The sequence below is a fragment of the Phymastichus coffea genome, unplaced genomic scaffold (genome assembly GCF_024137745.1).
Source record: "Phymastichus coffea isolate CEN01 unplaced genomic scaffold, Cenicafe_Pcof_1.1 PCOF00141, whole genome shotgun sequence".
NCBI classification, from domain to species: domain Eukaryota; kingdom Metazoa; phylum Arthropoda; class Insecta; order Hymenoptera; family Eulophidae; genus Phymastichus; species Phymastichus coffea.
This window is the reverse complement of record NW_026706952.1, coordinates 212,974-238,971: the sequence shown is the minus strand read 5'-3', so window position 1 is coordinate 238,971 and position 25,998 is coordinate 212,974. Positions and strand designations below refer to the sequence as shown.

The following is a 25,998-nucleotide window of genomic DNA, read 5'->3' as shown; positions in this document are numbered from 1 at the left end:
TCACGGTGATTGACAGAGCGCCCGCGCGCGCGCGCAACTGCATATTCGCCACAGAGCAGACACGCACACTGCTGAAAATGTAAATTCTGCGTTATTCACTTTCAAGCTGCAGTGCGCGAAACAAATTTCACACATTGTAAGCTTGGAATCCTCTATGAATCCCATTGAAACGCCGGCATTTCCTTTTCCAAAGCTCTCTTTTTTCGAAAAATCGCACGAATAAAAAAAAAAAAAAATACACGTCGCCCTTTTTACTGCTGCGCGGAAGTTGGTCCATTGAATAATGAACGCCCGTGCGAATTCAATCTCGAACTGGCTTCATTTGGCCGTGGAAATAATTCACACGGGGCTAATCGGCGCACTAATCCACGCTCTCGAGCGGACGGAAGAAAAAAAAGGAAGGAAGGCCCGAGCAGGCAAGTTTATCAACGAATGAAGTAGTAAGAGAGGAAAGATATCTCGCCAAATAAGTGTGTCGAGCTTAGGTAACTCGGCGTGAAAATCAGGCGAGCGGTGGGGTGTCTCAATTTTCTCGCTCGCAGCGTTTTGGCGAGGGCTGCGCAATCTGCTTAAAAAGCCGCTATAAAAATCCCTCTCGTCGAGCCGCGCGCGCGAATGAAAAAGCCTCTTCCTGTGCCATCCATAAAGCCTCCGGGAAATTACTCCGGGGTTGCCCGTTCGCTGTAAATAAGAGTTTGGCAGCGAGAGCGGAGCTTCAATTATGAGCGAGGAAGGAAACGCCGGCACGAATCGGCCGCGGCGGCGCGCAGGTGCGAGACAATGCGGCCGAGAGGAGCTTGCACGCGAGACGGAGAAAGGGGATATCGATCGGGCCGCGCACCCGGCCAACGAGAGATGCTGCTCCTTGATATCCGTGGATTCGAGTTTGATTGTACCGGAGAAATTGGCCAAGATGCGTCTCACGATCGATTTGCCAAATAGCTAGATTCAATTTCTCTCTTCCTCTTTTCTTTATCCGGGGCTGAGAGCGAGGCAGGACGCACGAATTACCAGCGCGGTTTTCCTCCGCGCGTACGAACAGCGGCTTGATTTTAACAATATTTTTCTCGACGACTAGGGCCACGATAATCACTGCATAATTTCCTGCTACTTTGTGTCGTAATGAAGTCGCCTTTACGACTCAAGAGAGAGGCCTATTGAGACATTCTTTCGGCGGGCGAAGAGCCGCCAAGTGTGAACGACGGATATATATATACACACACACACACACACACACATATATGTGTAATATCGCCGTCGTCTGATGAAATTCTTCCTCGAAGCACTCAGTCATCTGGCGTTTTACCGAGTATTAGAGATTCGGCGTATTGCAACGTGTACTGTGTGCCTGTTTAGCGCTCTCAGAGTAACAGCACGTTGGCCCGCGTGTGTATATATACGCTTGTATTGTGTGCAAACAGCAGGCTGGACACAGTTATGCACGTAATATTAACCGCATACACCGCGCACACGAGCAGCTGCGTCATAATGAGCAAAATCATTAGCTTCGTTTTTGGGCATTGGCGCTTGTTTTTCCCGCGACGCATGCAAAAGCCTTAACGCCATATTTTTGCGAACACGGTGAATATGAATTTGTTTGTCAAACGAAACCGCACGCGAGTATATGCACATCGGAGTTTATACGAATAGCAGCGGCAGAGTGAGAAAAAAAGAATAAAAAAAAATCGTAAGCTCGCGCGATTTGAAAAGTGCAACAAAGCCCGCCACTTTCGTTTCCTTTGTTTCGAAACGAAATGCATTTAGCGCTAGATAGCGGTGCTGTGCTCGCGCGCGTCGCTTCGTAAAAGCAATAAGAAAAAAGAAAGAAAAAAAAGAGGCAGCGTCAACAACAACGAGGACGAGCTTGCAGTGTAAACAGGCTGGCTGGGCGAGCTTATCGATCAGAGGCATCAATCGGCTTTATAAAAATTTGCATGGTCGCTTCGCGCTGTTTGGCGGAGAATAGATTTGAAATGTGCCATACCTGATACATACACGTATACACACGTGGGCAACCGATGCATATCGGCACGGCGCGAGAGGTGATAGACGCACTATATATGTGGCGGTGTGTATGTTGACAGTGGCCATTGTAAGCTCGAGCACACAATACAGCCACGCGACTATGCAGAGGCCCTTGGTCGCTATATAACATCCACGCAATTGTGCCGACGACGAGAGGCGTCAGTATTGACGCCTGTGTACATATTAAGGCTATTACCACGGGAATTATCAGGAGGCCACGTCGATGGAGAAAAGCTCAATGGTGCGGCGATTGTTTATCGATCAACGCTTAGATGATTATGCGCGCACGAGTTATCGGCGACAAGCTGCCGCTCACGCTACGTCTGTTTTCCTTTTTTCTCTTTTTTGTTTTTGATATGTCGCCGTGTATCTGATTTCCTCGCGCGTCCCAGCGAAAAACGGCGCGACCGAAGGTTCGCATGAAAAAGTTGGCTGGTTTATGCTGTACGTGCATCGTGACACAGATGTGCAGGCGTTTTGACGGCCCCTCTGTCAAGCGTTAAATTTTGATCCGATCCTATAGCGGCGATTAATCAAATTTGCTGGTGTGCGATACCCGCGCGCGACATCTATTTTTCTTTCGTTCTGTATCTCGCCTCGACATTTTTTTACTGTACGATTTCGCGGCTAGCAATTGTGGGTCAGTGTGTTGTGTCTTTTTCTCTAGGAAAATAAATATACGTTTTCGTTCCGTTTTGTGCGAAATGATCATGCTTGGTAGTATTGCGTTTGACGCGTTGCGTTAGATTAATTATTATGGTTGAAACACCGACGGTACATAAAAGTGTTACGACTTTTTTCAACTACTATACCAACGAAAGTCGTAGTATTCATTGGATTCGTCGAACAAAGAATTCGATGAATACATGAGTAATGTCGATGTAGCAAAAAACTAGTTACAAGACAATATATATTCTATTGATCAACTGCAGCATTATTTCGCAAATACTTGTAATGGCTTGTTAGTAAGTAAACTACAGGCTTATTATACGGAGCTACGGCTTGTTCGATCCCTCAATCGCGAGCCATTAGTATTTTTTTAGAGGAAGTAAAATATCTGCACCTTACGTCAGTATTTAAGTAGGTAGGACAGCTGTTATTCTTTGGGTGGGTTTCCCGATAGTAAATATTTTCCGCTATAACGTATAACGTGTAGGTTTAGTGAGACCAAGGGGAGAAAGAAGTGAGAACGACGAGCAACTTTCCACACCGAGGTGGTAAGTATAAGATGCCCCGAAAGCTTCGGGAAGGTATAGCATCAACGTCAATGACATTTGCCAAATTTGATTTTTCCGATCTGAACGCGAGAGAAGACAAAACAGCATTGGCTTTTATCGATGCCAATAGGCGCTCGAGACCAAAAGTAAAGTCCACTGATTAGACGACGCGCAATTAAATAAAGCATCGAAAGTGAGCTCAAAGCAGGCACTTTGGTTGTTAAAGCCAAATAAACGACTGGTCGCAAGGCAGATCGCAATAGGCGATTAGCAAACGTTCCGTTGTATCAGTTAATCATGAAGGGATATCGTTGAGCCAGCGTGTGCTCGTGTGCGCGTGTATGCCACTGAAAAATTTTATTGCCTGCGACAATGATGATGTATTGCGAAACTAACGGGTAGATTCGTTTAGCGAGCTCGCCGAGCAGACGATAATTTATACATGAATGTAAATTATCCGTTCACGAGTCGCGCGAGCCTAACGCGTATCAATATTCCGCGAGCGGATCACACAGGATTTCATATTAATACACCCGCGATAAATCTAATCATGGTCCGCCGTTATTGATAGCCTCGATAGCCTCAGCGTCGAGTGGGTAATCGAACCCGCCCTAGCTTATCTATAAAATCTCAAAAATACACATTTCTCGATATTTTCTCAAGAGCTCTTCGGGTTCCCTGACATTTCGTGGATTTTCCTTTATTTTCTTTTTGTCTTCGAAAGGGCGTCTCTAATTACTAAAAGCGCTCGTTAGCGATAGAAGATACACCGACGCGCCACTTTTCGAACGGCCGAGTCTGCATGTTCATTAGCCGATCGAGAGGTAGAAGTCCACTGCCAATCATCAATATCTTTACGCGCCATCGGCCTCGCCGTTTAGTCAACCCGAGCGCCGGCGCGGTGCCAGACCGAAAGGGGAGGGATCCTTTTAATCTTGTCATCAGACGCGCGCTCGCGCGACTACGGCATCCGCGGCTTGGTATTTCGAAGTCTCGTTATCTCGTGTCCGCGTGTTTACTTACTGCTGTTCCAGCTCCCGCTGTTTCAACTACTAATTCGACTTGGTTATTCCCTTTCGACCCGTCCCTGCCCTTCGTTACAAATTTTCATAACTAAGAAATTCTGACTTGCCACGTATATTGACGATCGAGCGTCGCTAGTTCTTCTTAGGTTTTCACCTTTTCTTATTATAATCTTCGCAATAGCGGCTTATCATATGCAAACCCATTATTTCATATTTTCAGTTTTCGCATTCACAAATATAAAGTCTTTTATTCGTGATATTATATTTACCGATATGGATATTTACGGACTTGATTGAAAAAAATGTAAATAAACTATATTTCAGCTTTTATTATAACAGTTTCAAATATTTTCCTTTAATACTTTTTACGTGGCGTTGTATATTTCACGTACTTTGCGAAATGCAATAAATTTTTAACGCAAATGTTTGCATTTATCAAAAGATTGCCGGACTAAATTTGCATTCGTCTTTCCAATGAAACTTAACAAAATAAATATAGTCAGTCGAACGAGAGAAACATTTTGGATTCCATCAAATCAGAAACAATACTTTTGATTTAGTCGGCATTTTGATTGAAATCGAGGGAGAAAACATTGAAAAGTTCGGTGGAAAAACTTACCTGGCAAGGCTTTTAATTCCAGTTGGCAAGCACCGAATCTGATTGTCGGACAAATCCAAGAAAGTCAAATTTCGCAGTGACAACAGCTCGCGGGGAAACTCGTCCAGCCGATTGTTCTCCAAATGTAGCTCTTGCAGGTCAGGAAAGCTGTCCAGTGGCGAGCAACAGTGGTAGCAGACAAACGAAATAGCAACGGCGGCATCCGAAAAGCATGAAACAAAAACAAAAGAGAGCGAGATCCTATAGAGTAGCAGGTACAGAATGCACGTGGGGTCGCACGTACGCAATTAATGGACGAGATAAATCAGCTGCTCCCACGCCAACGCGCAGAACGCCGAGTTGAAGAGGATTTATGGTCTACGCGTTTACACGCGAGCAAACAACATACGCGTACAAAGCTAAGGTTTTTCCTTTTTCTTTTTCGCTGATTCTCGCGAGTGATTAAGCTTTTTAATAACGCCGAATGTGCCGTGATTTATTCAAATGGTAATCGTGTCGCGCAGTCAATTTATCGATTATTTTTGCCAACGCAATGGGGTATAGTGGAAACTTTGTAATGAAACAACTTATTTACGAAAGGAGCATATTGAATACAAGAGAGGGAGAGAGAGAGAGAGAGAGAGGGTGCCGGAGGCTCTAACTAATAACCAAAGTGCGCGCTACGGCCGAAATTCAATCGACGAACCTCCTCCTCCTCCTCCTCCTCCTACCAGCGCTAGGCGGCTAATAGAGAGCAGTTCACGAGGTGCACGTACAATGATGAAGGGAGTCTATAGTACCGGAGAGAGGCTTTTCTTACGAAGTAGTCGGCTGTAATTGCGTACCTAAGCAGTAGCTTGAGATTGGCATCAAGGTTGCTGGACAATTGATTGTGACCCAGAAAGAATTGACGGCTAGCATTGAAAGCTCGAGCTGCGTCCGGTAGGCGAACTGTGCCCGTATTGCTCATCTCGAGTTTGGTTGTTGGCTGCTCCGGCAGGTGTGTTGTCGTTGCCGTGCTCGATTGGCATGCCTGCGAGAGGGTGTCCACAGAATAACAACAGTTTAAGTGCTGTCGCTTAAACTATATTTCGTTCCGGTCAATGTGTTTCTTTACTTTACATAACGTAGTTGTACACTCGTCAGTTTTCATTTTACATGGGAATTTCAGAAATACTTTGAACACGAGACGAACGAAACTAATATTATATTAATGCTTGCTTTTACATTGTTCGTGCATATTTAAACATTGATACTCAGAGCATGCTCGTAATAAAGTGTCGCGTTTGAAAAATAAAATTTTTAATGCAGAATTATCGGCTTTCGCATCTATTTTGAGCAGATACGCTATAATAATCGTTCAAATTATTCAATTAAAGATTTAACGAAATCAAAGCTTCGAACGCATCTCCAAGCTACCAGTAGAAAGAGACCAGATTTGGTCAGACGTGCATCATTGAAGAGTCGGTATAGCAGCATATGAATAGTCATCACCGCGTGGAAACACGCTGATGGTTCGTCGTTGAATTTCAAATTTCGAGGTAATCGATTTCGCGCTAATGCTTTCAAATTCTTTCGATACTCATTGTATAATTTGATACTTGACAATCATTTATACTATAAGCTGATGCTTGCGCCTATTCAGCGACCCACAAAATAAGTAACAATTGATTTGAGGATGACAATCCTCTCATTCATATGCCTGCAAACAATGCATCACACTACATCCATTTTTTCTCGCGTAGCTTCTCTCTTTTTTATCCTCGCGCGCGATCTAACAAAGAGTCTCATTTGACCGCGCATACACACACACGCGTGCGCAGAGCGCTTGTGTGGAAAAGTGCATCGAGCCAAGGAAAAGAAGCAAAGTGAACTCAAAAGTTGAATACACAAAGAGAGTTCTGACCGCCTTTTAATTCACCTCAAGCGAGTCGGTCTCTGCTTCTTCATTTTCTCCGTCATCATCATCGTCGTCATCCTCTTCGCTGCTGTCTTCGGCGATAGCGAGAAGTCTTAGTCCGAACTGCACCATATTAACCCCAGAGGGTTTTGGATAATTAACTCACTGCCGAGTAATTAGCCCGCGGACTTTATCTTTCTTTTCGCCTGAAAGGATAATTATTCGTGCGTACTCTTGCCTTTCGGGCAACGTATATATAACGTTCATTTCGTCACTCTTGCGCGCACTCTGTTTTTCAAGTGTTGCTACTATTAGATAGGAACGACAATATTTGAACTCTCTCTCGCTCGCTTTTTTTCCTCCTCTCTATCTTTACGCAGAATTTTAATCCCGCTCTCAGCCCACCGCCGAACATGTCAAAGCCAAGCCACACGCTCTTTTATTTCAACGTTGCTCTCGTCTCTTTGCGCTTGCCGCGCACACTGCAATTGTCGATGTAAAACAGCAGAGCGATTTCCTGACGGCGTCCAATACTTTTCCACGTGCGCGCATTCCAACGTGCCAATGCAAAAAAAAAGGCATTATTGCGTGCTGCGAAAAAAAGGCAAAAGGCAAAGATGGTGGAAGCTCTCGCGATGTATACCCATTGTTCCTTTTTTCACGTCACGAAGTCCCGATAAATCAAGGCTAAACCACCTCGTACACTGCATTCTCTTCTCCGTATCGAAGCTCTATTGTCTCTCTCTCTCTTTCTTTCTCTCAGAGCGGTGCGATTATACGAGCCGATTGTTGAGAGAGAGAGAGGAGGTTTTCCCGAGAATTCGTCGCTGGCGCACGCGAACACTTTAATTGCTCTAAGGGTGTGCAAAAATAAATGAGCTTTTTTCATTCTCTTATCGTATTTCTATCAGTAAATCTAGGTTAATGATTCATGAAATATCATATTGACAGACGACTTTACAATACGTGAGATGATTAGTTCGAGACTCTTTGAAGGGTGCGCGAGTGAGTTTAATGTCATGTTCTAATTAAGCTTCAACGTGCGTAAAAGAAATCATTACATTTGCGCTCATTTATTCCTCGCTCTCGATCTTGCCTGCCCATCTACTAGTGCGCGCGCGCGCGAGCTTTCCGACGGCTTTTAATTCAACTTGCTCAAAAGATTAATTGAAGTAGTCGGTCTTTTTTTTACTTTTCTGTAAACGTCTCGCTGCTGTATTACCATTTCTAAAAAGTTCTCTGTCTGTTGAATGATATTCATTATGAATAATAGCCCTTGATATGCAAAGGGAATTAGTCATCTACTATCTGCCTCTCTATCGTCAACGTTTCACGAGTGAACGAAAGAAATTTGTATTACATGAAATGTTGCTTTAGTGCATCTGTGTTTGTGTTTTTGTGTGTGTGCGTGTGTGTGTGTGTGTGTGTGTGTGTGTGTGTGTGTGTGTGTGTGTGTGTGTGTGTGTGTGTGGAGTATCGGAATAAATAATTAACAAGTCCACACGATGGAGTTTTCTGGACAGCTTAACTGCCAGTATACACGTTGATCATGCGCACACAAACACGACCCGAGAGTATAGCCAGCAGGTGGAATATCAGCATTTCAATAACACGAGTATACGAACAAAGAGAGTGAGAGAGAGAGAGAGAGAGAGAACAAGTGAAGAATATATTAGGCACAAGGAACGCGCGCTCATACACACACATTCGCGACACAGAGAAGAGACAAGGGATGGTACGTCAAAGGGGCTAATCCCAAGCACATTCGATTCGATTAATCTGGTTTGCTCCTGTCTGCATTGCTCTTCTCTCATCGCGTGCATGTGTTATCTAGCGTCGTCGTCGCGAGTAATTACACTTGCTCCTCCCTGTACTCCGCCACATCTTAACGGAACTAGAATTCTCACACATATACACACACGCACGCACACGCATACACACACATACACACGTGCATATAACGTACAAAACGAAATGGCGAACTCAAAGGGATCTTATATTCCCTCGTGTACCATCTCTCTCTCGCTTTGTCGCGAAAACCGGCTTGGCTCATACGCGACGACGTAATATAAAGCTCCTCTCTCTCGCTTCTTGCGCTCATCCGATCAAAGACGACGACGACGACGACGGCAGTCGTCCAATTGAAAAGGCACCGAGCGGAAAAGTATCCGGCTCTTAATTCTCCTTTGTCCTCGTTTCTCTATCTTTTTCGTCGATTTATAATGAATGAGCGCTCGGCCAAGGGAGGCCAGCGACCAAAAGAGAGGGCCTTTTCTGACGAGCCTTCGTCAATAAAGGAAAGAAAACACGACGACCACAAAATGTTTCATCGGCGAATGCGTCAACGTTTGCCGCGCGCGTACCTCAGACTGACACGCTCCGAGTGTCAACTCTCGTATAAGCAAGGATCCTCGTCGCTGACACAAGAAATACGCTCGCGTGCGCACCTACGACTAACGGGTTCGACGTTGTTGGCAATAAAATCTTCTCTTTTTTTTTATTTTTTTGCTTGCCATCCTAAAGCTACAGCTATGTGTATGCTGTAAGTGTTACGACGCTCTGCTGCTTATGGATGTCAAAAAAAAACATACGCATGCCGGCGCGAAAGTGTTTCGAGCATCGGTGGTTAATGGATATTTTGCGTTTCTATCTCTCTTGCTTCTCATTTCTTCTTTTTTTCAAACACCAGCTTATGGGATTTTAAGTTTTTTATGGGCGTGACATTTTCCGCGCGTTATGTCGCTTGGCATGCCAATACAAGCTCACGATGCGCTGTCGTGCAGATAGGCTCTTATCTTTCGCTGTCTTTTTTCGACTTTGTCCCATTTGCCTAATTTTTCTTAGAACTTAAAATATACTCTGATGCACGCTAGACAGTGGATATTGTTTCAATATCCATCTCTAAATTACAAAAAGCTTTAGAGCTGCAATTTTATGAGCTGATCTTTGAAATAATTCATTTTCCTTTGAGTCATAACTAGCAAAAATCTACAAATAAATAAAAGACTCTTCACAGAAATACCAAATTTTTCGAAAAATTTCGTCGCACTTGATTATCTCAAAAGACCTTTACTCGACTAGCAGTGAAACGAACACTCGCAAATTGAAGTTCTCCAACGAGTAGGAACTTTCTATTTTTGCAAAGTTCTTCCAATTAACGTACAACCCTTTTCATAGTAAAACTCGAAAAAAGTCGCCCGAATGCGCGTCGAGCAGAATCGAGACAGACAGAACCGGAGAGAGAGAAACACGAAGGGATGAATCGTCGCTGGAAAGCCGTCGTCGTCGTCGCTGGCAAAATAATTGGAATCCCGTGAATCGTCACGTAAAAGTCGCACCGAGTTCTTTAGCTTATTAAACTCCAGACGCGCAGCGCAAAGCCACTAACGCATCCAGTCTCTCTTGACCATAATTACTCCATCCGAGAGCACTTTTAGCATAGCTCGTCGTTTGCCCATTAAACTAATCCACCTCTCTTCTCCCAACTCTTTGTCGACTTGGCATTCTTTTTTCCCTCTTTTCCATCCGCGTTGCAGGCTGCAGCAGCCTCTTGCTTGAATTCATATCCAATATCCATTGAAAGGGACGGAGCTTTCACAGATTGGATGCCTTGGCTTTCTCTTGGAGAGAGTAAGCGAGAGAGAGAGAGAGAGAGAGAGAGAGAGAGAGAGAGAGAGAGAGAGAGAGAGAGAGAGAGAGAGAGAGAGAAGACGGCCGATACGCAATCTCAAAAGCGCCGCCGCGTCAAAAGATATCTCTCGGGAACGTTTTTTCAGTGGATATAGGAGAAGGAAAACCGCGCGTTGCAGTGGCAGCGGTAGCGGCAGCAGCGAGAGATCATTGAGCACCGCCGCGCTGCATAGCGAATGAAAATGTAATGGTGGTAGGAGGGGGGGGGGGGGGGAGGATGAAAGATTATTGAAGCCGCATTCCCCCTCGCTCGCTCTCTATCTGAAATATTCCTCCTTTTTTTTTTCATCTGAACCCGGGGCTCGTTATTGCCGGAGAAAGTACGTCTTTCACCCGCAGATTAGCGGCCGAATAAAACATTTGACGATGCAATGGGTTTCGGCATCGGACGACGACGATGAGTGAGTAATGGGTTTATTTGCCGCGAGAGCTGGCTTTTCATTGCGTTTTAACGAGCGCCCGCGCGCGCGCAGCCACGACGCTCGCTTTAAATAACTACTTTTTCATGATAATCAATGTGCGCTCCAGCATCAATGTGCCGCCACCCTTTTAATGTCGTTAAAACTTTGTTATTGGTTTCATATCATTTGCAATATCTGCCTTTATTTTGTTATATTCTTTTTCTTTTAATGTCACGCCTGGCAATCCAATTTGGCTGGATTACTTTTGGAAGAAACGAGTGTGATTGCTCGTTGTCGTGGTTGCCAAATTTTAAAATTGATCGGCAGCGTCGAATGAAATTATGCAATTAGTGCTTTAGTAAAGCAAAGACAAAAGATTAAGGATCTCTTTATCTTCCATAAATTATTAAATATTACATCTCTACAGTGGGTTGAACAGAACGATTTACTAGTAAATGCGATCGAACTTTTTTGTTACATATGAAACTTTATATATACATGTGTATGAAGGAGGGCTCTGATGATCAAACAATGCGACCGAACCTAAACAGTGAAAACTAATTTGCAGCAGTTTGTATCCCGACGAATAATTATCGCGGCTATCGAGTGAAAAACGACATACACCAACCTGTCTGAGCCAAGTCTTCCAAAGGTCCCTGTCCCACGGATGCTGGAAACCAAGATACATGTGCCTGGTGTCATTACACCTCGACAACGTATCATCCTTGGTTGGCTGCTGTCGAGTGGCGGCGATCCTTGCGGGATAGCCGGTGACTCGTAGCACGAGTTTGCCGAGGCGCGACGCCGAACAGCAGACCGCGGCCAGCTCCATCCATTCGGGCCGCGACTCCGAACAAGCTGCGCGCAGATTAATTGGATTCTATTAAAGCGCTCGCCTCCACCTACCTACGGCTGCTTACACGATTGTTTTCACGGGAAAGCTGCTTTTTTTTTTAGAAAAAAAAGGTTCTACGAATGTTGCGGCTGGCTTGATAAATTGATTGTGAGTATATCGTAAACAACCACTAAATGAATTGGTTCCGCGGTGCGATGTGCGCAGGTGGCTGCGCCTTCGTTACAATGGAAATCGAAAAAAAAAATTCTCTGATAAATCGAGACTATCGTCTCTCGCGCGTACATTACATTTTCATAATTAAGAGCTTTTCATTGAAAAGTTTTGGAGAGATGGCCGTTATTCATGGAAAGGAACGGAGTCGCGTAATTAATGTTTTTCATTCTCTGTGAAAGTTCTTCATCCTTAAGTGATTTCTGGCAGCTGAAGTAATGTGCTCGCGCCCGAGTAGCGGCTAGCTAATAGGACTTTACGTGCACGAAGCTCTTGACAATTCAGCAGCGAGCGACGGGGGCTAAAAAAAATTGGAGCTTTAATTAAAAGATGCGTGGGTCTGTATACGCTACTCCGACGAAGCAACGGAAAGTCCATCGCCCTCTGCAGACTCATTTTCCTTTTAATCAAGTCCTATCCGACCAAAGTGAGAGAGAGAGAGAGCGAAGAAGTCCACTTAATTCCTTTGATTAAGTGCACGGGCGAAAAACAATTTTTCCTTCTTTTTCTGCGCTCTGCAGACAAGTCGAACGGCGCAAATGAGCGTGCGCAAGGGGGCAAAAAATTCTTGATCACAGCCGATTGTACAAAAGCATTTCAGCTTGCTCTTTCGATTTGTCTACTGGCGGCGGAATACACGTGGAAGCTAAAAGAAAGAAAAAAGCAGAAAGCTCGGTCATACCGGGATAGAGAAAGAGTCGAGAGCCGATGATGGCGAGGGCTCGCTTTTTCCATTGCGGGAACACCAATCCCTTCAGCACCAGAGCGTAGCCGCATCTGCTATACCCTTGCAGCTCGGCCAACGGCGCCGCGGGTCCTGCGCAAAAATAAACAAGCACGCGACAATTATCGTCCTGCACGCGATGAAAATTCTTCGGGCCGACAATGATGATGTACCTCGCGGCTGAACGACGCTTGCCAACTTTCGCTATTGTTCTACGACTTCTTTTTCTTTTTGAAAGGATGCAATGTTTCGATGTAGTGAATGTTTACTGCCGATGCGAAATTGGCAGAAGAATATTAGTACGCAGAAAGAAAAAAAATGTTTAATGGCTATTTATACAAGCGATCTCACTCCTTTTCCGTTTATTTACGCGAATCTATCGACGGCAACGCGAAAGATATCGGAGAATTTTTATTACTTTCTTCTCGGTGAATTTTCGGAAGAGAATGAGAGAGGAAGAGCGAATTCACCAAAGAGATCCGATTCCGAACGATATCGCGAATACACTTGCACAAAAAAATCACTCACGATGCTTTTTAATTTCCCAGCTATACATAGTTGGCATTCAATAACTTTGAATAGCATCGCGAGCGGAGCAATTTTATTTATTGGACGCACGAAGCACGCTTTTTATTAACAAATATATGCATGATAAATTACTGCGCGGAGATAATCCGATCATTCGCTGAACAAAGCGAAATAAACGAAATGAAAAAAAAAAAACAAAAATTCATTTGCGCTCGAATTCATTCCTCGATCAGATATAATTCTCGCGTGCGAGTGTTACAGGAATAATTCAGGCTAACAGCCGCGCGCGCGGGTCGAGTTTTATGCGCTCGGCAATCCGAATTGACGCCTGCATGCCTTCAGCGAAATTTGTCATTTGAAAATATATATCGTTAATCTCGTTGTGCCCAATTATGACGAGCCCTTGTAAACATTCGCAATTACGACAAGACCTTACTAATTATAATATAACCGATTGCAGCTCGTCAAGCTTTATATCACCTAAATGAAGATTTTTGTCGTTTGCCATTTTGCAAGATTGATGTTTTAATCTGATTAAGGTATATTCGACTGGTCGAATCGACATTTTCCGGGCTGAGTCGAATAATTCTAATTTTGCGCGAGATCCAGTCTGATGCATTTTTAAAATCCAACTAATATATGGAGAATATCGACATATTGCTCTCGGAATAGATTAGAAATTACCAATTATTCGAATTTTTTTAATTAACTAGTATTTTCAAGCACATACATATTTCATTTGAATTTCAGAAATAATCAATTCGAATTCACATGTACAGGCAAATTTGGTTCTGCTGTATCCCGAAAAACACATGAAAAATTTGAAAGCGCGCAATCTTGAAAGAAAAGTCAATTTGAACCAATACGTACCAACGTGAAATGCGATAAGATGCCTTAATTCAGCATCGAGTCCCAGCCTGGCGCGTCTGGAAGCATCTCCGTAGCCAAGCCTGAGCAGTAGCTGCTCCTGAAGCTCCAACGGTTTCTCGTCGGCCGACAATCTACGACCTGGCTCGCCGCCATACTGTCAACAGCCACATTACGCATTTAGCAACGTACGGCGCCAAAAACAGGCGACGCGATTGTTTAGGAGCTGCGAGTGTTGTTTTTTGCTAACCCCCGCCCTTCTCTCCACTCGGCTGTATCGCGGCCAAACTCGCAGAGGCTGCACTGCTTGCTCCTAATAGACTAGTTTACGAGCTGCCCGGCGGAGAATTGCCGGAAAATTGGAGGCGATTGCGCCAGAGCTTTTCTTTGCTATGACTTCTCTTCATGACTAATTTACTTGCTTTTTTTCCGTTGGACAATTATTTATCGGGAATTTGTCTATGAAAAAGAACAAAGTTACGACAGGTGCATCATTCGACGTGGCATTCGCAAGGCGGCCCTTTCTGTCAACTATCTACGTGGAGAATAATCTTTTTTTATAGCATTCAACGGTAATGAGTATGAACTGTCAAATCAATGTTACGATTTGACGAGTTTATTAAACAAGTAATATAAAACTGAAAATTCGTATGGGTAGAAAATTTTATTAGAGCAATAAATGATAGATTGTGAAAATAATTATATTAATAGACGTAGTAATAGGAAAAAAACACATCGCACCTCAACCTTTTCCTTTCTAACATTCTTTGTCTGCTCTACTTTTCTTACAACATTATCAGCTCTCTCGATAAATAGATGAAAGTGTAAGATTCGTACGTAATAATGATTTCAGATATGATTGCGTTGATGTATTGTTCTTGGCGAGCGCAGACCGTGAAAATGAATGGTGCAAGTAAATGTAGTTAGAAACGTACGGATAGGAGCAGGCCAGACGATAACATCAGATGGAGCAGATGGTGAAAATATTTTGGAAAATGCTCTCTGTAACGTAACGTCGCGCGCTGAGAATCGTAAAACTTTAATGCAGTGCCCCGCGTCCTTTTTGCCCCCGAAGTAACGAGAAAAAGTAGACTATGAAATTTCATGCCCAAAAAAGCCATATATTTGCCCCGATATAGTTTTGAGATAAAATAAAATAACGAATGTTCGATGCAGAGTTTACAATTTTTTAAATCGAACAGTAATTGCAATTGAAAAAGCGCACTGCAATCGCGATTCGAATCTGTAGGTTGAAAATTAATACATCGATCAAAAAATGAAAAATCAGACGCCGCTGTCAGTTCTTCACGGCGTCGAAATGAAAAAACAAGTCCACATCAACTATAGGGTTTCAGCGTTCAATCAAGCTAATGAAAACAACCGCAAGAAGAGAGAGAGAAAGAGAGAGAGAGAGAGAAAACCAAGCGCACGTAGTACCTCTTTCTAAAATTCGATGGGTACAGCCTCGACTGGACTCTTGATTTGCAAAAGCAAACATTGTATAGACCTCGTCGTTAAAAAAAAGAAATAAAGGGAACGCAGTGAAAATATTGCCCTGCTAGTGGTTTACTTGGAGTATACACATTGTCGGGGCATGCGAGAAGAGCAAACATCATTAGCAAATCCGAAATAAATGTCGGCACAGGGACTAGTGATGCAGCAAGCGAGCGCAGCGCACAGTGTAGCACTTTCTAATTATCGAAGCGGAAAAGCGCGTAAATTCCACGCTACACAGCTCTCTGTCGCTTTTTCGCGCTTGCCTTGTCGAGCTTTTTTACCCCCCCCCCCCCCCCCAATCAAGTTAAGCTTGGTAATGAAACGCCGTGTGATTAAAATCGCGACAGTTAAAAAAAATGCCTCAGCCAATGTCTCTACCCCAAGAGCACTTTGACATTGTTATATTGGCGCAAGTCTTGGGTTTCTTTTTTTCGTCTGTCCAAAAGAAAAGATTAGTTTCGACTTATTACGGTTCTTAGATGAAAGCGCCACCGTCGCTGCGGATGAATAATTATCTTCGTTCGAGAGAGAAGTTGTACCTACTCTGACGTATAACTTTAGATGAAACAAACGGTCGTACCACAAATGCAAAGGTATATCTAGTTACATAATATACCAATAGTTACTTTGGGAGTTAGTCGTGTCTAAGCGAGGCGCTATTCATTATTATTTTGCATGTCACTCATCTGTATTGGACTTGGTTAATTATGACACGGCTGCTGGCATATCCACAAACTGTCAAATTTAATAGCTTTCGCGCGTGAAACTGCAAATGAACATTGATTCGAGTGATAATATTTATCTTTTCAAGTGTACATATTTCGAAGCAAAATTAAACGTTCGTCAAAATCGACGTTCGATAGGAAGCACGGCGCACAAGTATTTCTGTTTGTTAGCCTCAATTCCTGAAGCAATCGACGAATAATCAATACTGGCATTGCTTACCTTCCAGTGGCTAGCAATACAAATACTTCGATTGGAACCGTCGCTAGACCATCTATTTGCGCGCCAGCCATTCGGCTAACCGTTGGAAAATTATGCTATCTATTAGTCGCGGATCCTGTCGAGAAACGTGATTTGTAGAAAAGAAAAATACGCGAGAGTAGGAACGTTTAATACCAGATCCACAGAGCATTTAGAGTCGAGTTGAATGAAAAATTAATTCTCGAACTCCGCCGCAGATCGTAACGCAGTTACATGCTAAGAAGGAGGGTGCAAAGAACTTCCCTCGGAATTTTAAAGAAAGCAATATAAAATGACACGGCAGAGACGCTGACTCCAAATCTTTAATACTCCGCGAAGGAATATATAACGCGGCCAAGCTGAATGAAAAGCTTCGTGCTTTTCTTCGTGGGAGGAAGCTTCAATTAAAAAACTTGTTTGTTTTTGTTAGACCAATTCTCCCACTCTTTCTCTCTTTACGCTCGGCGTTGCAAAGCTTTCTCGCGTTTTTACCGATTGATTTTGAATTTCCTTCTCTCGACTCCTTGGTTCCTTTCACAATTGTGGTGCTCACGAGGCAAAAAGAGAGTGCTTCCGTAACGAGAACGCCGTAGAGAGCTTCTTGAATTGAAAAATAAATTGCAGCTTTTTGATCTGCGCTGAGCTTGCCTCTTTACTCTCTCGCGGAGGGCAAAAAGTTAAGATTTTTAAGTCGATCTTAATATGTTTTCTCGACTGCGGGTGTTTGCGCTTCTCGTGTTTATTCCGCGTACACTCGCTTTCCCTCCCTTCCCCCCTGGGGGAAAGCAATCGCACGAATCGTCTTTTGCCGCTGAATTGAAAACGACGAACGGTACATAAGATTTTTAACCGCTCGCGCGCTTTTTCTGACCAATCCAATAATTCGGCAATATTCAATTTCGACCGAACTCTTCATCGGAAACTAAAGCTCGTCCACGAAGGAGGAGAAAGCAACATGGAACGAAACGCGTGGTTTGCCTCACCGAAGCTGAATCGAAGGCAAATAGAAAAGCGCCTCGTCTCATTGATTCCCGACATCGTTTACACGGGTGCACGAGCAAAGCGGCTTGCCAACGCTCACACACACACACACACACACATACACACACACGTACATGGTTGGAAAATCGTATTAACTCCGCAGCGAGAGGGAGGAAAAAAAGGGCACCGCAGTAACAGGATATTCCCCGTAGAAAATCGATGTTCCGAAAGTGGATTAACGTTTGGCTGCAGGCTACTACTAGCAGCAGCGTTGATGAATTGAATAATCAGGCCTTAAATGCGAGGCTCTCGCTGCAACACCTGTTACAGTTGAGCCGTGCGCCTGCGACGCGGTCGCAGAGAGAGAGAGAGAGAGAGAGAGAGAGAGAGAGAGAGAGAGAGAGAGAGCAGATGTGAACAAACAGGTGCGTCAGCTGCGCGTAGAACTTGGAGCTTAAAATAAACTCTTCGCTTTCTCCTTCGGCGTGCTGTGAATAATGAACGGTGCATCTAATGACAGTTTTTTTGTTATTGCGCAGATGAAGAGTGTGGAATGAATGTGCTTCACGACAATTAGGTATACCTGGTCAACTGGTAATTGATCAACGGGGAGGGGCACGCGTCTCTTTGTTATTTTTAAATTCGCACAGATGATCGTTGATTATTTTTTATGCGTAAACGGCTGCTCGTTATCTTGCCGAATTCCAAAAGAAAATTACACGCATACCACCTCCAGTATAAAAGTCAAAGTAAAATTGCTGTATATCTTTGTAATGCGTCAAAATTCTAATAAAGTTTTACAAACGCGTATCGTCAACAACAAGCCGGCGGCGAGACGGCGACGTTTATTTAACAGCGTTTCAACTAAAACGCGCTCGAAGCGCCTTTCGCCTCTCGCTTCAAATCCAAGATAATTTTGATTTCATTTCAGCCGCGAAAGGATAACAGTCTCTCCCTTAACGCCGTCCGTTGAGAACCCCGAATTGCCCCTAGGGCTGTCGCTCTGCGCGCAAAGCGGCGGCAAAAAAAAAACCGGAAAAAAAGGAATAAAAAAAAACACGGCTGGTAACGAAGAAGCTAACGCGCACACACGGGCGGGCTTTGAAAAATTTTGTTAAACGAGATGACGACTCTTTTCCCAGCTGTCGAGCCTGCGTGCGCGCGGAATTTCGAACTAACTGCATTTTCACCTTACACTTAAATTGAGACGCGTAACCTTTCTCTTAATGGCGAAGGGGGGGGGGGAGAGCGAATGGGATTTAATTTGAACGCGCATAACATTACGCACAATGGTGAAGGGTAATATTTACCCTTAAAAAAATAATTCCATGAAACTGTAAAGTTTCATTGCGCGGTTCCATTGTGCCCGGCGCTAGGAAAGGGCAAGCATTGAGGTTTCGGTTTCGGGCAGAAAGCGCCCATTATATTTTTCTCAAGCACAATAATTACGCCCCTTGAACTTCAGGCACATATGGCGCGCGCGCGCTTTGGCTATAATGACGTTATTACGTTTTGAAAACTGAATCAAAGTCGTATTATCCGTTACATTATTTACTTCGTTATATGCCGGTCTCAGCTCGTCGTCGTTCTAATTAAAACTTTTGATTGGAGTGTTAATTATGTTTGTCTTTTTTTCTTTTTTGCGCACCGTAGTCCTTGAAGGTCGCAGCGCGCGCGATCTCTCGGACGTTCCGGACTTTTAATCGAGAGCTCTTAATTTATTGCTGTTTATCGTTAATCTGCAGAAGCTGCGAACGACACGCGCGGTTTAACGGAAAGCAAATTTAACGTTGGCTGGCGACGCTGATATATGCTCGCGCACCTCTCAGTTCATTAATTTTCGGTTAGATTGGATTGCTTGTTTCGGCAATGTTAATTTGATTGTTTTGCGCCATCGGTAGTCGTTTCATAACAGAATTATCGCTTGCAATCGCTGCTCCATTTTCGTAACGAGGCGTTAAACTCTGCAATTGAACAAACCAAAGTAGAACTAATAGTAGATGGTACTTGTCGTCAAGAGCGACTTAGCGATGTACCGTCTGGTCGATGAAATTGATTTTACAAGCGCGCCAATTTTGAAAATCAGCTATTGGTTACTGGACTTTTTACGAGCTCTGTTGATTATAACTACGATTTGGATATTTGAAATTGGGTGGATTTCACCTGAAAAAGATGACTTTCAACCTATAAGAGAGTTGTTAAGCTGTACGATTTGTCAAACTGAAAGCACGTTTCGCGCGACGTGATACTCAAACTTGTGTCGAACGGTCTCGCGCGAAATCATCGCAAAAGCATCCCTCTGTGCATGTAGTGCGAAAACGCGAGGAAGATACGTGATCGAGCAGATCTTCTCGACTACACAACAATCAGCCACGCGTAGTGCACGTACCTGAAGGTAAAGCGCAAGACAGTCGGATAGAAGCATGTCACGGCAAACGTCAGCAGCGGAAGTCTCTTGGGTGAGGTAGACAAGGCTACTCTCTATACCAGTGTGAACCCTCAGCCAGCCGGTGGTCTTCTCGGTGCCAACGCTGCTCTTGCCGCTCGACAGCAGCGCAGCCCCGACCTCCGCGCCGACTCCCGAGTCCCACGAGGAGTCATGCTGCTGGCCAGCCGTGCCACTCTGCTTCTTCAAGTCGTCCTCTTCCTCGAATCTGTCGATGGCCTCGTTCAACTCGCGCAACACGCTCGCCGAGTCGTCTTGCTCCTGCTCTTGTTGCCTCTCCGAGCGCGACAGGGTGCACCGACTGGGGGGTGGTTCCTCGGGCAGAATCCACTCGCCACCGGCGCACAGCTGCACGTTCATTCTCTGCCGTTTGCTCAGCGAATCCTTGCTCGCGCGGCATCCTCGCGACGAGCGCTCGATCGTCGGCGTCGACGACCACGACGCCGGCTCGTCGTCGTTTTTCCAGCGGCTCTTGCGCGCCGCACTGTCGTGCATCTTGTCGCGGTTCGCGATGATTTTCCTGTTCAGCTGTTGGATGACGTTCGAGCGTCTCGCGAGCGCGTCGTTCGTGCGCTCGAGCCGCTCGTTCGCCGCGCTCCACCTTTTCCGAACGGGCGTCTCCGGACGGTCCTCGGGCGGCGCCGCTTTCTTCCGATCGGCCGTCGTGGCCCCGTTCGGAGCATTGGAGCTCGAGCTGCTCCTCGACGCCGAGCCCGCGCTGCTCAAGCTGATTCGCTCGTTGAGCTCCCAGTTGATGTGGGCCTCCCGAGCCCACTGGCAGTTGCTCCTCGTGATCACCATCTTCGCTCTCTACACCATCACTTTCACCGCGTGCACTGCTCGGTCAGTCCACCGTGCACTTGCCACTGCTTGGCGGCTGGTCCGGTACGGTGTGCTGGGAGCGGCCGTGCACATGCGAGCGACACGCTCGGCCTGGCCGTGAGAACAGGGCTCGCCGGCGCACGCACCCGCGCTACCGCTGACTCGCTCGCTCGGTCCCCGACCGGCCTCCCGCCGACTTTGTAATCGACCACGGCTGACGCGGCTGGGGAAAAAGCAAAGCGTCAGATGGCTTTTCCGTGAGCCGCTAACGGCCGCGCATTGCCGATCGGCCGCGCGGGCGCGCGAATAAACGAACGACGCTGTCTCGCGGCCGAGCAAGCCGGGCTGCTCGTAATGCTCGCGCCGCCACAGCTGACCGATCTCTGCCCTCGACTCTCTCTCGGCTGCTCTGCCACGGCCACATATTTTTACATATATTCCGGGCGGCGCCGCGAGCTCTCTTCCCTTTCCCTCTCTTTTTGCCGTCCGCAGCGCCGCGCGTGCATCGCTCGTCCTTCCCTTTCTACCACCTCGCGCGAGCGAGCGCCCGGCTCTTTGTGTGCTGTCGCCAGAGACGCGTGTAATTACGCGATGATTCGTACTTCGGCGGCGCCCTGCTCGTTCCACCTGTCCTTCGCTCCTCTTTTTCGCCTCTTCCTTTGTTGTCCCAGAAATTCCGCTCGGCTCGCTTTTCGAGGATTCAATTGCTGTACTTCAATTGCTCGCATCGGTTGTACGCGAGAGCTCGCTGCGGCCACTTGAAAGACGCGCGATGAGTCAGTCGCCGACCTCGTTCCCGCGCAATTAAGCGACCGTGCACGCGCGCGCGTTGTTCAACATTTCCGTTCGATTGTTTGGCTTTTTTCTACGTGTGCATCGATAATACGAACTCCTCCAAAAATCAATTCACGGATAGTCGCGATAAAGGAATTCCATTCCATGCGCGAAATCCAACTATTCGCGGTAGACGGGAAAAAAAATCTGGCGCGCGCTGCCACTTGTTGCGTTTTTTGGAAAGTGCAGCGACACGCGAGAGTCGAACAGAATGAACATTCAACCGAAAATCTCGCGAGTGCCATCTTCATTCTGCGTCAACGCTTTGGTCTGCGTCATGCCTAGACAATGCAGTCATCCGATCACACCGACCAAGTGACTTACGATGCCGACGGGCGACGCGCTTCGATTTGCTTTTTTTAACCGTTTTTATTGCACGTATCGAGCAGCGGACGCACGATCGCGTCGCGCACAGGATAGATTAAGCCGAAAGTCGAGAGAGAAAAAGGGAGGCACACAACCACATCCTCTGGCGTGGCGCGTTATTCTCATGGGGAGAGAGGGAGAGAACGACGAACGTGTATACGTACGTGTGCGTCGTGGCGTCCCGGCGGGGGAAGGATGTACTTCCGTCCCCCGGTGGAATTCTCTCTTTTCTATCTTGTGGCGGTACGCCCCCCTCCCTCTTTTCCTACTCTCGCGCTCTCTCAGTCGCGTATAATTGCCGCGCTGCGCCAGAGCGGAATTTGCCGGGCTTTTCTCCGATTTCTCGCCTCACCGATTGATCGATCCATTAATTTGCATTCGTTTCTGCGTGTCTTTCTGCTTTTTTTACACGCCATGCACACGAGAGAATGGATTTCTTTTACGCCTCGCAGCGTTGTTAGGCGATTGTCGCGAGTCGCAAGTGCAACGACTGCCTGTGCTTCTGCAGCGAGACGACAGTTTCCATTCTACGGAATAGCGGAAAATCGAATTATGTTGTCCAAGAATGCGAGTGTGTACTTGCAACAGGTATTGAGATCACGTTTTTCATATTTTCTTGTACGTGATATATTTTTCAAGTTTATGTAAACAAAGCTCAACTCTCTCGACCTGCATTCGCGGTAAAAATTTTTTCACATACATGATTCGTGTGGATGTGAATCCCATGCAAACCATGCACTCGAGCGTAATATCTCACTTCTATACCTTGTTGCTATTTCTTTTTTCTTTCTTGTTTTTCATTACGCAAAGCCCTCGAGAGTACGAAAAGTACACAACATATACGTTCTTCGAAGGCTAAATGCGATCGGCGGAAAAAAGTATCAAACGAACGGTATTGAAAAGAGCTTGAGCTTAAAAAAAATATTGTGTAAAATCCGTAGCGCAGGGCGAAAAGAATGAGCGAAAAGTTGTACTGTTGCGAGGGGATCAACTCTCTTTGTCGAATTGATCACGCACCGCTAACGACTTTGACCGATCCCACTGCTCGCAGGTTCACATCATCGACGAGCATTTTACGCGCCGCAAATATTTCGCGTAGCTCGTCACTAGCAGCGCCTATGCTCGCGCGCTTGCATGAGCGATATAGAAAGAGAGAAAGAGAGAGAGAGAGAGAGAGAGAGAGAGACTCGATTCGCCTGTCAATTAATTCGCGGCGCAAGCTCGCAACGCAATTAAGTACTCCGCAAGCACTTTTTGTTGAAGAACTTGTCAACTATTATATACAGCGATAAAAGTTGTACGTGTTTCCGTGCATTTCGGGCTTATTGAAAGACAAGGCTTTCAGATCGAGCATGCAGATGCCAGATAATTCTGTATAGGGGTGAGCGAGTGCGACAGGTAGGAAAATTGTTTTTTCGCTAAAAGCTTCAGGGACGCGAGAGGGATTTTTAGCAGAGGTAACTTGTTGATGGGGATTATGCATTTCAAGCTGTGGAAGATTTACGACCGACAGATGTATTAACTTTTTTTATCGTCAACGATAAATAACCCGTTGAACTTCTCTTTTTTCATATCATTTCACTTAATCCGCAATATTTGAAGATTTTTTACTTTTTTTTCAACGTTACGTATTTAAACATACCTTTCGGCTCACTGTCGAATTTATTCGTACAGCTCGAAAACAGTATATTCACAGAGATTCAAACGGAATCAGAGTGAGAGATATGATCCTTCAAAAAACTGAATCGATGAGTAATTGTCGAAAATAGCTCAAATAATTTACTCAGCTTGGCGCTACATAAATTCAGCTGGCTACAATGAAGCTTACATTTCTTCGTAGAGCACTTTAGCGCAGTAGCAGCAGCATATGTATAATCGCGTCGATAAGTTGGATAAGGATCGAAAAAATTCATCGGCGTGCAAAGCGTCGAAATGCAAAAACTTTTGCCAGGCCAATTCGTCGATTTTCTTTTTTCCTCATTCTCTCTCTCTCTCTCGTCGGTTCGCTTCGAGGCCTCTTCTTTTTTTTTTACCTCCGCAGTGAGTAATGGAAGCAATTTGATTGCGATGAAAATTGCGGCTGCTCGATCGACGGCCACTCGGATTGCTTTCGCGACTTTTGTTAGCTCTCGGGAGGAAATAATTCCAAGCTTCGTGGCAGACTGAATTTGTCAACGGCTCTGCTGCCAATGAGTTGCAATAAAAATAATGGAAGGGGGGAAAAACCACAAATCTCAAATAATACGATCGTCCGGTAGCGCACGAATGTATGACGCGCAGCGGCGCGTGTAAACACGAAAATGAAAATTGAATTCGCACGAGCGGGCAGTCATTGATAATTCAATTAAAAATATCTCTCTCGCTCTTTCTGTCTCTGGTTCTCGTGGGCACTGCATCGTCTATTAATAAGCACGGCTACCGCGGCTGCCGCGGCTGCTGCGCTCCGCACAAAGCAAAATTAAATACGACTTTCTGTGAAAACCAGCGCTATTTATCCGTTAGCGAGGTGGGCGTTTCGCTCTCATAAACATTGTTAATATAAGCCCGTCGCAGAGTCAGCATCTCTACCCTTCCGCCCGCGCCTACGCGATTTATCATTAATGCGGCGCTTAATAAAGGCATCACTTTGGCCTCTTGCCGGGCAGCTCGGAAATTCCGCGCGTAAGCTCTCTCTCTCTCCGTAGGCTGCCTCGTCATTAATTAGCGGCGGCAAGGCTGAAAAATCACGCGGAAAAATAGGCTCGCTCGCGTTGAGCGAATAAATCTGGCTGGTGCGCGCGAAATTATTCGCGAGCCTTCCGCCGCGCGCGTGCGCGTCCTACATGCAATTAGCCGTGGCGTAAATCGGCGCGAGATTTTTCGCAACGCGTCGCCGCCGAAAGTTATTTCCCTTCGTCTGCCGTCGCGGAAGCGCCGACGCGACGAACGCGGTCGCTGCTCTTTTGCCGGTGCCTGCTCTTGGGGCGATTTCACGTTTAATGAGAGCGTGTTTATTCAATCCGTTGGTTTTTCAAGCCGGTATGTGGGTTGCGGCGCTGTAAGGTAGGGGATTAATTAAATCCTATTTAAACTTGGAGTTGCGCTCACTCGGTCGCCCGGTCGAGTGCAATGTTTCAGTTTTGGGACGGGATATACCGGGCGAACAACGCCGAGCTATTTTCAAATATGCCTCGGGATCAGCGTCACGTGACATATATAATTGATTAAAAGTCAACGCGCGAGGGACTTTTAATCACGCGGGTGAATTTCGACGCGGGCGGGACATATAATGAACCAGTCAGGCCGTGTAGGTCGAGCGAGCGCGTACGTTAATATGTGAGCCGCGTGCGCGTATAGATAAATAGATGAACAACAGTTAATTAACTTCGGCTGCTCAAACACTTGGAGCAATTAACATAAATTTGGTCCGCCCGTTCGCGAGCTTGCGACAGGAGGGGATACACGTACGCGCATACACGATGCCGAGCTCTTTGTTATGCGCGATGTGCGCGCAGATAGCCGCGTTTTGCTTATTAAGCGGTATAATGCGCCCGCGCGCTCGCAATTTCGCGGGACGCGCGTCAATTTCGGACGAGCAGCGCGACAAAGGCAGCTTCTTTTCACCTAGGTCGACGCGTACAAACGACCGGCGATCGCTCAGGCTCAACTTATGCAACGAACAATTGCCCCGGGTAATTGTCAGACAGATAAATATTTGGGGAGGCGCACTTTCTCGCGCGTCTATCCGTCAGGCGGCCCGACATTAGCTTTAATTATGAGCGAGGCGCTGGGGAATGATTTCGCAGCGCGGGCCACGCGCCATCTCGGCAGCCTTTGCGGGGCTTCGCTTGTTTCGGGATGCATATATGGAGCAGCAGCCTGAAATCAGGCTGAAAGCTAAAAGGAAACAAGGGGAAATGTAGCTCGGTCTAGCGACGGGGGGAAAAATTGCCGGGACTCGAGCGAAATCAAACACAATGGGAGGATTTTCCGTTCTCTCGCTGAGTAAAACAATCCTCTAATTCGATAAAGAGAATAGCACGGGCGGCGCGCGGTCTTAATAAAAGTC

The 25,998-nt window shown here is 45.8% G+C and overlaps 1 protein-coding gene across 1 annotated transcript in view; it reads right to left on the bottom strand.

Moving 5' to 3' along the window:
* The window catches only part of LOC131672026 (protein phosphatase PHLPP-like protein), a 36,821-nt gene extending 16,091 nt beyond the window's left edge, over positions 1-20,730 (bottom strand). The window contains exons 1-8 of the mRNA XM_058948941.1: positions 20,338-20,730; positions 20,049-20,229; positions 19,872-20,018; positions 14,045-14,198; positions 12,605-12,739; positions 11,485-11,714; positions 5,711-5,898; positions 4,887-5,033 (exon numbers count right to left, since the gene is read on the bottom strand). Coding sequence (XP_058804924.1) covers positions 4,887-5,033; positions 5,711-5,898; positions 11,485-11,714; positions 12,605-12,739; positions 14,045-14,198; positions 19,872-20,018; positions 20,049-20,229; positions 20,338-20,729 — 1,574 coding nt within the window. The 5' untranslated portion in view covers position 20,730. The remainder of the gene's footprint in view (positions 1-4,886; positions 5,034-5,710; positions 5,899-11,484; positions 11,715-12,604; positions 12,740-14,044; positions 14,199-19,871; positions 20,019-20,048; positions 20,230-20,337) is intronic.
* Between the last annotated feature and the right edge of the window lie 5,268 nt (positions 20,731-25,998).